This window comes from Manis pentadactyla, chromosome 3 (assembly GCF_030020395.1).
Source record: "Manis pentadactyla isolate mManPen7 chromosome 3, mManPen7.hap1, whole genome shotgun sequence".
NCBI lineage: Eukaryota > Metazoa > Chordata > Mammalia > Pholidota > Manidae > Manis > Manis pentadactyla.
The window spans coordinates 153684564-153698318 of record NC_080021.1 but is presented as its reverse complement, the minus strand read 5'-3'; the positions used below and the strand labels follow the sequence as shown (position 1 = coordinate 153698318).

Here is a 13755-nt window from a genome sequence, read left to right as displayed (position 1 = left end):
CAAAGGTTTTACTACAGTACTTTGCATGATATGCACTATGTTTGTGTTTGCTGTTATGTGATTATTTTATACCTATAACAGGATGCAATTTCTTGGCTTTTGGCAAGTCATAGTCATTCTATATATAAGTAGATCTTGTATGAAAAATGGTGAATCAGTGGCCAAACCACGGACGCTGTTGTGGTGGTGAGGGTGGCTGGTGAAAGACCTGCTCTCTCATTTCCTCAGTACTCACCTGGAAGAAAAGCCCTTTTGCTCTCAGCAGCACCCCTCTATCTCTTTAATGACTCAAGTGTGTTGTCTGCACTGCCTCATTGTGGGGAAACTGGATGAGTTAGCCATCCAATGCCAAACAGCTAATCTCTGGTTCACCCAGGAAACTAAGGCAGCCCCACTCCCACCCAGCCCCCTCACAGCCCTGACTGGTGGTCGTGAGTTCATGCTCAGCAGTCTGCTCTGGAAAGGCTGCAAGGCAGCCACTCCCAAGTTTTCTCCTACCCAGTGCATATGACAGCGGAAATATTTCCGCATCTGAGGAATGGCCCTGGGCTGGTGCCGGGCCTCACCACGCAAGTTCCCGTGTGCAGTCTGAGAGCTCTGCTGCGAGTGTTCTGACCTGCATCAGTGATAAGCCTCATGATAAACGTCTGCTGTGAGGTCCTAAGGTGTTTGGTTTCTACCACCTCCACTGAAATAAAAATAACGGTAATATATGAATTTCTATTATTTTTGATACTAACATCTAAGAGCCAGTGGTCAAAATTCTTCACTCTGAGAAACAGTGATCTGAAAGGGTCTTTCAAAGGAAAATAAGCCCGCCACCAATGGAACAGCCAAATTATTTTGTTACTGGAACAGGTGAGATGAGGAAAGGGATCCAGAGCAAACCAGGTTCCTTGAAAGGCCTTCTGAAGTGATTTTATGAAGTTAAAAATATTTTAGGCACTTAAGAGTAATTCCACCTTTATGTGACTTATGATATTCAAGTGCCCTGAAACAAATTCTAATTAAAAATTTAGGTGAAATGTTAGAAGGGGATCAGACCCAGAATGAGAAATTGGAGTAGCAGAGGTTCAAGAGAAACAAGGCCGGCGTGCACCTGAGAGCAGAGAATGACATCCATTTGAATCCGTGTTTCACAAGGGTGATTGAGACTTACCACCCAGTAGGCTGTGGTGCGAAGGACACAAGCTGTGGCACCTCCTCCCTGGCCACTGGATCCACAGTGGGTACTGCTCACTGTCCTGAAGACCCTCTGGTTAGTCATGCTGGGGCTCCTCCTGACTATTCTAGCTTTTCTCTCCCCAGCTGACATTTACTGAGCGCCTGCTATGCGCCAGTATCTTTCTGATTATTTCACATCTATTAATAAAAGCTTACAACAACCCTGTGAGGTAGGCACTATATCATCCTCATCTCTCAGAAGAGGAAATGGAAGCACAGAGAGGCTACTTAGTTCACCCAAGGTCACACAACTATTAAGAGGCAGAGTAGAGATTCAAATACTGGCGATCTCACTCTACACTGTAAGCCACTGCTATGCAACCTTAGGCAAGTTTCTTAACTATACATTTTTCAGTAAGTCTGTAAATAGGGGTAATAATACCTACCTCACAGGATTCCCCACCCCTGCAATTCTGAGAAGTAAATGAGTAATGTATGTGAAGGGCCTGTTATAAGTGTCCGTATCCTCTTTGCTGACCACAGACTTCTTCAAGTCAGATGGGAAATCACATGGCTTTGGCAAAGCTTCAATAATAGAAATTTTAATCCTACAATTAAATAATAAATTTTGCCATTTAAAGAAAACCGTTCCATGAAAGAATAGAAAAATCTGGTCTTTGGGGACAGCCTAGTAAAGATAGTCATAACAATATTTGATAATGAATGCTCCTTACAAAAGTGCATAGACCAAAAAAATATCAAAACACCATTTGTGAGCTAATTACATAAGCTTCACAAATGTAGAAAGAGTGGAGACATATACACCACACTCTGCGTAGACATGAAGCGGTTTCTACGGCTCCAGCAGGGCTCGGCAGGTCAGCCCATCTTCTGGTTGCAGGGCAGAGCATGAAGCGGGCATGAGCAGGGAATGAGCATGGACACGTGGTGGAAGGAAGGAAAGACGAGCAAGCTGCTTGTGTGGCTTTCGGTCTGGCTTTGCACACAGGGTTAAGGCATGAGTCCCACATTGCAGGGGCTTCTCTACGTAGGGCACTTTAGATGCTGACAGTGTGTGGACAGCAAAGTTCTCTCCAGAAGTTTCTCCCAAAACGTCTTCCACAGAATCCTAGCAATACAACTTCAACAGATATCCCTCAGTGATCATGTTTTCTGTGCTCAAATAGTTGCAGAAATTAATGGTTCAGCAAAGTGAATCAAACCTCCTTAGCACAGGACTTCTCTAAGTCTTTAAGAGGAAAATATATATGGCAACTATCCAAAGAAGAGATGTCTTTTGCTGCATTTCCTGAGCTTATTTGCCAACTACACTGTCAGTGAGGAGCACTCAGCTTGACTGGAAAGCACTGTGCAGAGACCACACACTCCCCCAGGCTGGCTGGGCTTGTCATAGGGGTGGTTCCCTACTTGCAGCAGATGCCAGAATGTCCTGGAGAGCTTAGGAGCACAGATTCCCGGGCGCTGGCCCCACAAGTTTCTGACAGGAGTGGGGCCTGAGAACCTGCATTTCTAACACGTTCCCAGGCGATGCAGACGCCGCCGGCCAAGGGATTCCACTGTGAGACCCGTTGCTCTAGGGCAGTCTTAAGTCATACGGAGGGTGTTATTTCTTCTCAAAACAATGAACAACAAAGGCCGAAAGGATATATTAGGGAAGGTCCAAAGATAGAAAAATAAAAAAAAAAAACTTTAAAAAAGTGGCAGATGTCTTCTAATTCTGCTGTTACATTCAGAAGCACCTTATTTCTTATATCTTGATCGATGGAAAAGCCTTTTAATTTCAGAGTCCTCAGTCTGCTTTGTATTACTGATACCCAAACGCTCTTCTTGGTTCCCTACTAGATGGCATGTTTCTCAAGGTCCAGGACTGGGCCTTGGTTAAATTTTATCTCCTAAGATGCCCATCACAAGGGTCTACATAGGGACAGTTTACTTTGTGAGCCAAATTTATTTATTTTCTTTACACCTTAAAGTAGAAAATATCTGACCAAACCATAAACTCCCTTTTTGCCCGTTTGGCAAATAAATCTGTATATTCTTTGTTAGCTTAAGAAAACTGCATATTTCTTCAAATGCCCAGTATAAATCCAATAAGCAATATTCAATTCTAGTATACAGCTGTTGCTGTGTGAGAGTTGGACACCACAACTGACAAGCACAACAGAAATTAAAGGCGGCTTGGAAATGGAAGCCTCAGCTTCAGGTTCTGTGTTTGCTCAGAGCTTAGGCACCACAAACACCACGGCCACGGAAGGACTCACAGTGAGGGGGGGTCTCACTCGCGTCCATTGGGTCAGACACATACTGCAGGCAGAGGACTCAGAAAAGAAAGGAGGACACCCCTGTGCCTTTGTCTAGGTGAGAGCACCGTGGTGACAGGTTTGTGGCGAGCTCATTACTAAAGAGATTTCCAGGGAAATTCCAAGAGTTTTCCATTCTTCCTTCCTGGATGGCCACTACAAAATCTGCAGCCACACTGTGCTCTGCACCTCTCCAGAGGTGGCCTGGAATAACTCATTCCTAAATGGTCCGCTCTCTTTAGGTAAAAGTGTGGCACCACCTCCCTTGGATAAAGGGGCCATCTCGGCACATGAGGGCAGCGCAGCACACGCTCCCCTTGGGACCTTCCTGACTGATCCAGACAAATGCCTTCGGCCCCCTGGTTCCCTCCACAAATGGTAAAGCCTCAGTTCACGGTCCAGACACAGTATCTTGTGAGGGGTGCAGAAACAAGCCATGGGTCTTAACACAGCCATCTCCATGAAAAAGCATCATGCTGGGTGTAAAGTCAATCTGAAGGGCATTTAAATGGATGAAAAAGGAACAGGAGGCAGAAAATGTTTAATGACAGGCCACAGTTCCTTCAGATGCACAAAAGCACGCTGTAAGATGATACTTATAAATGAAATGCAACTATTTAATTTGACCACTCTATAATGAATTCCTCACACTAGTGTAATTTGCTATAAAAATAGAAATATGTTTTCCAGATGCCTACTCTGCTCTAGGCAGGTCTAAAATGGATTTATAATCAGCAAGCCTCTATCTTGCTTGTTCTGACTGAAAAAGCCATTTAGTTTTTTGTTCAAATGAACTGTTGAACTTCTGAATACCTATCATTTGAAGCTTCAAAGTAAACTACCTGATTTACCCGGGAGCTGGGCTCTAAAGGGAAAACTGGGCGGGATCTGGCTCTGGGATGCTGTGGCTTTACTGGGTGTGGCTTTAAGTTCAGGTGATGTGCCTGTGTTTGCCCCTAGCTCAAGGTCAAGTACCATATGCATGTCACAGGGCAGTGGAAAGACAGAGAAACTCTATCTGTAGGAGCCAAGGGTCAGGAGTCAGGATGCCAGTAACAAGATGCCTGGAAATGAAACCTGAACCGTAGCATGCTTGAAGCCTAGATGGCAGACCCCAGGAAACACCAACCTCCCTGCAACACCGTTTTCTGTCTTGGGGCCCTCAGTGCCCCTCTGGGGTGACGGCTGCTTTGTTCTCAGGAGTCACCCGAATGGGCCCTGACCGTGCTCCTGATGGGGGCAGGGGCGCTTTGATATTTTTCAGGAGCTAAATCTCTGCCCTGTGGCCCCATCATGGACATTACAGGGTGTCAAGCCCTGGCCCACTAGAGCCAGTAAAATTCCCCCAGGCACTGTGGTAACTATTTCCAAAGACCCCTTTGGGAGGTGCTCCCTGACAGAGATCCACGGAGTGAGACGCACCAGGTCCCTGTACTCACGGTTGATCCTAGGGAAGCTAATGGGACCCTTAACCTGGGAAAAATCAGTGCTGTGTGGATAGTTTAGCTAAGTCAATGGTATTGCTGCCTCGGCATCTGTTTTGTTTGGTCAAGAGGCCTGCAGAGACCTTAAACCGACACTAGTCCCCTCATGCAAGCGCATGCCCTGGACAGCAGCCCGCAGTCACAGGCAAATGTGAGCTCCTGATAGGACTCCCCAACAGCCCTTGCAATAAACAGTTGCCCTCCACCTCCCAGGGCCTGCCTTCTGTGGAGCTTATCAAAACCCCACTCTCTTTGGTCTGAACTGACCAATCAGCCTTAGCTGGGACCCCCAGAATACTCCATCCGCGGACCCCAGTAAAGGCGCGTGCCCTGGCTGTGTTGCTCTCTCAGCCCGCACCTGCCTGGTCTCCCCGTGCGGCCCCCAGGGGCGCTGTGCGCTGTGAGTGATGAGCGTCTCAATTTCAGTCTCTCTTGTGGTCTGCTCACCATCTGGCATCCCAGGGCTCTGCTTAGCAAGTGTTAACACTATCGTAACATGCTGTGTTTGGTAACTGTGGGACATGAGGAGTCAGCACTGTGTCCTTAAACACTTTGTTTTTAAAGTGCATTGTGCTGTGTGAAATAAGACAGGACAGTGCCCGAAAAGTAGCCTGTTCTCTCAGGCAGGTGTGTTCCTGTTTTGGGCATTGGGTTGGGAGATCCTAAATGAAGAAGGAGACTGGGGAAATCACCTCTTTATAAGGGGACACAGCAAAAAGGAAGCAGGCCAAGCTTGGATGGGATGTCCAGCAGGACCCTGATGTTCTACGAGTAACATTACTGAGTCTGAAAGACCCAGAGGTAGGAAGGTCAGCTTGATATGTTGTCATGGGGTAAGAGGCACCCCTGGGAGGAAGGGAGGGACTTCCCTGGAAGGAAGTGGACCTTCCCCGTCAATCATCTGGGAGAGGCTAATCTGGGGAGAAGTGAACACCCCAGAAGTGGGCCCTGTGGTGGCTGGATCTCTGGGGCACAGACAAGGTTTGTGCATCCTGGATGAAAGGGTAGAATGGGTCCTTGATACATGGAAGAAGCTGGTAGGGCTCTGCCTGCAATCTTGCCATTGAATTCCAGCCTTCTGGTGATGTGACAACAGCCACCCCAGGGCACAAGCACATCTCTGGTTCACACATCCTAGGACATCAGTAGTGGTGGTACCAGGAGCTGCAGTGTGGGCTAGCTGCGCTGAGGACAGTGCAGCAAGGGCCGGCGCTGGGCTCAGGACAGGGGCGCCTCCTCCAAGCGTGGAAAGGCTGCAGAGTGGCGAGTGGCTCCCGGAGGCTCCAGAGGCAGAAGTGGAGAGCAGCTTGAGGACGAAGCCCAAGAGGGGCCTGGGGACATTCACCTGCACCCTGGGAGTCCACAGAAGGACCGGGCAGCAGGGGGCTCAGAGCCTTCATCGTTAGGGCATCAGTGGAGATGTGACCTCATTGTTATTCATGGCCTGGCAGAGCCCAGGCGTGGGTGACACAGCGATCAGCTTGGCAGAAAGACCAGAAGCACCACTTCTGCCCTGCAGTGCCCTTGCTGGCCTCCCTGAGCCCTTGCTCCTCCTCCCCTTCGGGCTCTGCTCCAGCTGCCGTCTGCCCGCACTGTGCAGCACTTAGCCTTGGTCACCCTCTCTCCGCCTTGGGCACCTGCATGCTTGCTGGCTTGATTCATTTCTCAGTGGGCTGCTGAGCTGGATGGTCAGGACTTCAACTTATAAACTGCTGTTTTTCCCTCCCTGCTGAGACCTCGCCGAGCCTAGCACATGTAAGTGCTCAAGGAATAGTTTCTCCTGCATTACGGACTCAGTTACTGCCTTCCACTCGTGCTTCTCATTCCACATCGCACACAAGCACGAGGATGGACTTGGCAATGTGTGAGCGAGAAGATTCGAAGAAGATGGTGGCTCCTTATGGGGGAAATCTATTTCTATCAGCTGCAGCTGGGTAAAACCACTTCCGCTGAGTCCTTCCTAGCCTAGTCCAACTTGCTGCAAGTACCTGGCTCTGGCTTTCCATGGTGATGCTATCCCTGGGGCTCCAGGCCAAACGGCCTCAAGGCTCCTGTGTGGCTGCCCAGTGGTCCTGGGTTTGTCCATAAGACTAGGTGGTACTGGCACTGTGGTTGGGATCCTACAGCTCTGCATGGGATCAAACCAGTTCTGGTTGGTTGAAACTAGTGAATGACTTAAACTAGATGAAAGTAGTTCTTCCTGGAAGAGGCTTTCTCCTCTTCAGTCTAGATGAAACAGATAAAAACAGGTTGTGCCTGGCTCATGCTAAACTGAATTGTCCTTCCAGTGACTCGTTCAGATGAGCCAGGTTAGACTTAATCAAATGGTTGGTTGGTTTTACGTGAAGCCAGTTCAGTGTAGCTTGAACAGAATCAACTGTTTCAAAAGCAATGAGACCTAGTCTGAATTATGCTGTCACACGGATATTAAGTCACTGATCTCTGTCAGTGGAAATCCAGTGATAAAGCTCTCACACCGGAGATGTAATACTCAAAATGATCCTTCCTCATCATACCAAAGTTTCAAAGTTTATCATAGGTACCTTTTCTCAAGACCAGCCATTAAGAACAACCAAAACACATAACCTTTATTCACAAGGACTCCTGGATGTTTTTCTTTGTTTAGAACTGTTAGCGGGTACACGGAGACGTGCAGCGTCATCTCCACCCCACCCCACCCCTGTTGAACCCAGGACTACATACACGGGGTGTGGGGTGACCACTGTGGATGGCTCAGGTGCCCACATCCGCCCCCCGCCCCCCTCACCTTGATCCTGCTGACTGCTTCCTGGGCCTGCATCATGCGCACATTTTTGGAGGGAGTTTTGTCTGAGAGCAGCTGAGTGGAGCCAAGGTAATTAGCAGCAAAAATGATTCCATCGATCAAGTCCTCAGGGTCACAAGGTCCAGGAACTGCAACAGACAGAGCTGCTATGGTGACGAGACCCCCTGGAGCAGACCCGCCAAACTCCTCCCCCACCAAATCCTGGACGGTGCACCACCCCTCTCCCGTTGCTCACCTCCAGCACAGGTGCCCAGTCCACAGACCCCTGAGCAGGTGTGTCAACCTGCTAGTCTGGGGCATCCCTTTATGTCTACCTTCACTCAGCCCTTGTTTTCAAATAGAAGGAACTATTTTTTCTGAGAGTAATTTATTCACCCAGACCATTAATTGTGAGAAACAATGTGTTTATTTGTATATGAAACATAAAACTCAGTGATTAAGGATGCTCTTTCTCCTGTTAGCAATCTGGGGACAAGGAATGACCACATCAGATTCATCTTTGGGTCTCTTGTGACATGTCAGCATCTGTCACTCAGCAGGTATCTAGTAAATGTGGACAAATGGTGGTGAGCAGAAGGCTATTAGAGAATCTCATGTCACAGCATGTCCTTTACTGGCCACCCATTCAAATCTCCCCCTTCCACTTTATCCATAATGGGGAATACACATTTTATAAACCAGAAAAATGGGTATTTTCTGTAGAATGTCTGTATTCCCATAATGGTCTTTTCCCCAATTCTGTGAAAGAGAAAACATTACCCCCAAAGCCGTCTCATGCTGGCAACTTGTTTGGGACCTGTGTCCACATACAGATCAATTCCAAGGAAAATCAGAATTTTCTGTTCTCACTGACCAGTCTTCTAAATCAAACCTTAGTTTTAACTATTTAAAATGGGGGCATCTGATTCTAACCATAATCACCTTTAAATCCAGCTTGTAATTAAAATATGTCTGGTACTACAACAGATGCACTAAGAAAGGCATAATTCTACAATGAAAATATATGTATTTTTTCTGGCTTAACTGCCATATTTGGGGAGACTAAAATATACATTTTAACCTGCTGTTAAAACCTCAGGGTCTTAAATTAGATAACTTGAAATGGAAACAATTTTTTTTCCTCTTGGAGAGCTGATCTGAAATGATTTTTATTTTTATCCTTAAATATCAAGCTCATCTTGAGCTTAAACAGCCAATTCCCATGATAAGCTGCTTATGAGGGTATAGACTTAGAATACTCTATTCATTTTTCTAAAGCCAAGGCGGCAGTTGAAACAAAGAAATTCCCCCAAAACAGTGTTTTTGGAAAGGTCCTCACAAAGCATCTATGTAGTAATCAAATAAGGAAATCTGTTATTTGTCTCACTCTTCATCTGAGAAAAATTTATGGACAACCACTGAGTGGTTACACAGCCAAAGCTGCCTCCTGGAATTACATTCTTAGTAGCCACAGGCGTCCAGCCCTGAAACTTTCAGAGATGTGAGGATTCAGGTTATTTACAATATGCAGTTTTAGCTGTATAGGAGGGAAGCACCAGTCTAACTAAAATAACCTCGAACAAGTTTGGACCCATGCTACACCTTGTAAAAAGTTAAAGATTATCAGGCTTCTATGATAAATTATTGTGACAGGTTAACAATGTTACTTAAACATAAGCACTTTTGGCAACCATGCATTGAGAAGAAAATTTTATCTGGGATAGTAACTTTTATAAGCCTTCCATTTATTTTGTGAAAATAATGAATGTTAAAAGAAAAATATTACTTATCTATGGGACTTTCAGTATCATATATTCATTGCTCATTCAGCTCTGTTTGCCAGAAAGGGTCCCTCTTCAACCATAATAAAGGGTGATATACTGGTATGTTTAAGAGCAATCTAAATAATATTTAAATGACTGTATAAATGTCAAAAAGCCAAGAGACAGAAATATTGGATCTAAACAAATTACACATTCAAGATATGTTCTTATGCCATTTCTCTTGCTGGGAAACTAATTATAATCAAATGTTACTTTTGCTGTATCACACCCAGACAAAAAGTTTCAATTTCACAAGTTTGTTTTATTTCATTTTTAAGAAGTTAAAAAAATTAACATTATAATGGTCCTAAATGAAAGAATGGCAGGTTTCATTTTGGTGTCTTGGTGCATGTCCTTCCTCTCTGTGATAACACTGTGCTGCTCCGGAGGTAAACAAACACACGTTACATCCTCACACTCACGTTAATGCTGAGCCTGGAGGCATGGAGTCTCCAAACTTTCAAAAACTCCCTGAGATACACTCATAGAATTCTGGAACCTCACAAAAATACTGTAAGTAATTTATCAGCTCCTCAAGAAAGAAACCTGAATAACTGAACTACACCTAGGACCTTGTCCTGGGCTTCCCGCCTGAGGTTCATGACGTTTATGAATCCTGGTAATTTCTTCCCAGGGAGTGAAACACATTGCTTATTCACAGGATCCAAAGTGCTCCATTTGTGTGGCCTGACTCAGCTGTGGTCTCCAGCTAAGTTTTGGCCCCTGACTGGGTACCCTTGTGCAGTGAACAGCCTGCACAACTATGTGTGGTGGCCCTGCACACAATACCATTTACGGGGAGAACTGTGGACTCAGACTGTTGGTTCACAGCCTTGCTGCTTGCTAACTCCGTGATGCTGGGGAAGTTATTCACCCTCAGTGTCTGAGTTCTCTCATGCATAAAGGTAATGATAAAGCCCATTTCATGTGATCAATGTGAGGATTCAATTAGTTAATACTTTTGATTAATACTTTCTAGTTATTATTACTGGAAAGTTCTTAGAACAGTACCTGGCAGAGAGTAAGAGCTTAATAAATGTTACTCTGACTAGCTTATTCAAGCAAGAGATGGGAATTATTGGGAAGGTCTTTTTTTAATTAATGAAGAAGACCAAAATTTCTCCCTTCAAGTTCATTCCCATTTGAATGGTCCTTGATGGATGTAAGAGACATACTGGACTAGAGGTAAAGAGACTTGGGTTTTTGATCCAACATGACGATTTTCAAGCCTGGCAAAGCCCTCAGCCCCCTCCCCCCAGCCTCAGGTTCTCACAGACAGAATCAGCAAGAAGACCTTTGACAGGTTCCTGCTTCTTGTTCTTTAGTCCAAGACTCTAAGACAGTTAAGACTGTGAATAAGTGACTTTGTGGCCTTTCTTCCCCACTATCATATTACAGCCCAGTACTTCAAATACCACAGATGCTGGAAGATCAGTAAGTGACTCAGTATTCAATATTTCCTTTTTACCTCTTACCTTCAACGTAGGTCGGGAATGAAGCCAAGCTTTTTCTTGACTGTAATTAAGACAGAGAAGTTTCAAAAAGAGTAAAGCATGATGAAAAGTACATTAACACAATCTAAATAAATACATCAACAATGGCAGATATTAACCAGTTCTCAAACTTTTTTGGTTATAGAAAGTGTGAATAAACATATGCATTTCTTATTAAAGGTCACCCAAAGCCCAGAACCATCCATTCATATTTTAGATAATCTGAAAATACTACATTACACAATAAGCAATGTTCATCAGCTTTAAAAAATACCCCCCAGAACAAAACCTATAATCAGCAACAACAATAAAAAGGGCTGAATTTATATTCTTAAGAAACTGGGATTCATGTGAAAACTGCTGACTAGTAGAAGCAGCAACAGTAAGAGTGTATATCGAAATTAAGAATTCCCTTGGAGAATTTTATTTCACGTTAGGTCTTTCCTGCAGTGATCTCTCACTGTGCTAACAATATTTGTTTGAGTTTTCATCTCTTCCTGGTTTATTTTAGTTTAAAATTCCAATATGTAAGAAATTATATGTGTTGCCTTAAAATAAGAACACAACAAACAAAGGTATAAATTAAAAACCCTGGAATTTCTTATATTAATATGCCACAGCAAAGGTCAGTCTCAACAGCACTACTGGAAGTGGCTATGGCAGCAGTTCAAATGCTAAGCTCTCAAGGGGGCAAGACGTGGGCTTTAGGTCCTTTCATGAGCAAATGTCCTAGAGATAACTCTGAGTGGCCTAAGAGTAGGAAATTCATGCCTGCTTCAGCCGGTGACAGCATTTGTAGCTCATGTGTCTGGGGCAAGCATCACGGGAGAAGTGGACAGCTAATGTCAAAGACAAAGAGTCCCTAAAAAGGGCAAAAAGTGGGGTTTGTGTGGTCAAGGGTTATCCTCAGAAAGCCTAGAGACTGTCACTGTGAAGAATCTACCAAACTAGGTGTTCATTTAAATACATACCATTTAGAAAAAGGGTGTCCAGTACAGCAGAGCTGTTCTGTAGGTTGACTGGTATTGATGGTATACCCGGGCTACCCAGTGGGCTGGAACAAGAAGTACCCCCCTTGGAGGAGGGCTGGGGCATCGTGGGAAACAGCTCCACTTCCTAGCACTTTATACAGTGTTCTTTGTTTGAAGATGGGAATGGCAAAGGGATGATTAACTAGTTAATTTAATACCTGCCCAACATTCTAACTCTCTGGGAGAGTTGACTGTTATGTAAAAAATAGGAGGTAGTCAAAAAAACCCAGTTTTATGAATCTAACTCAATTCAGGACAATGACAAGAATTCTACACTAACCACACAAATATCATTTCAGGGCAACCTGTTCATAAACCTGCTGGAGCTGTGCTCACTGGGATGAAATAGCTCCTCACAACAAAGAGGTGGGCTTCTCATTTGAGAAAGGGTTACCTTTAAAGAAACCACAGCTCTAAGACCACCAGGAATGAAAAATTACTGGCTGCTAAAGCATTTATAGAAAAATGCACACCAGGTGAAGGCCAAGTTATGTGGATGGGGGAAAGAGACTACCATTCCAGCAGAGCTTTACATTCACTTTACTTTCCATTTACCCAATGAGAAGACAGGCCCAGTTGAGTGCCAACAGCCCAGTCTATTGGTTTAAAGTAAAAAATCCATAACTTTACCATATGCAGATGGAAGCCAAATATTTAAAAATTATTATTCCCTAACCATGTCCTCACTCTTGCCCTCAGCAGCTAAGGGCCTGGGGTAATGAGGGTTCCCTGTGTTTAACCAACATGGTTCATCCTTCAGGTACATCCAAGAAGCCATGTCAGATTTTCTCAGGCTATTAGATATTTTCTGAATGTTAATCTCAAGGACAGTGTCCAGATTTTAGCAGAAGCTACAGAAGGATTACTTTACAGTTCTAAAAGCTGCTGTTTTATTTAGAGCCACAGCGGAGGGCTCTTGGTACAGGTACTTATTCTCTATTCATGAGCTCATGACTGGCTCTTTTTAGTCTCTGGGGCAGTAAATTTTTTTTTTAAAGAGTTTTGTGAAATGAAAGAATCTCTAATGATTGCACACAAAGAGGATTTTCATCATTATTTCTAAGGATATGTGGAAACACGTGTCGAGTCCTGTAGGAAGCTGAGAAACTAACAAATTTGCCTTGCATATTATAACTGATGAATAATCAAATACTGAATATTCAGATCTCTGATTAGCCCTTTGTTTTCTCACATGTTGACAGAGATGAGCATTAGTTGATCCTTAACATTCAAGAATTAATAAAGCCACTTTCAAGAAGATAAAGGCCAAAATCTGTGGGATTTCCCAGGAGGTCACACAAACTGTGCAGAGCTTGCAGGCTTGACAGCAGGAATAATGACAAGCAAGTCACCTTACCTGTGCAGTGTGTGACCAGCAAGCACTTTCAACCCCAAAGATAGCAGCACCTGGTGTTAAGAGCCTCAGCCCACAGGAGTGCTGGATTCAAATCCTGACCTGACTTCTCGTGAGTACTGGAACCTTCGGTAAGTTTCTCAACCTCTCAGCTTCCTCAACTAACAAATAAGGACAATAAGTCCTACCTCGCAAAATTAGTTTACGGATTAAATGAGATACTATCTGTGATCTGCTCGGCCTAATGCCTGAACACTGCAAATACTCAAGAAATGGTAACTCTCTTTACTGTTATTCTCACTATGGCTGCCATGCTTTATT

General features: G+C 44.5%; 1 protein-coding gene across 5 annotated transcripts in view; it reads right to left on the bottom strand.

Annotated features, from left to right (window-relative positions):
* APBA1 (amyloid beta precursor protein binding family A member 1) overlaps positions 1-13755 on the bottom strand; it is a 212669-nt gene that overhangs the window by 21109 nt on the left and 177805 nt on the right. For all 5 annotated transcript variants that reach the window (XM_057498589.1, XM_036920200.2, XM_057498590.1 and 2 more), the window contains 2 exons: positions 11032-11071; positions 7737-7882 (listed from right to left, as the gene is read on the bottom strand). In XM_057498589.1, the coding sequence (XP_057354572.1) occupies positions 7737-7882; positions 11032-11071 (186 nt within the window). The remainder of the gene's footprint in view (positions 1-7736; positions 7883-11031; positions 11072-13755) is intronic.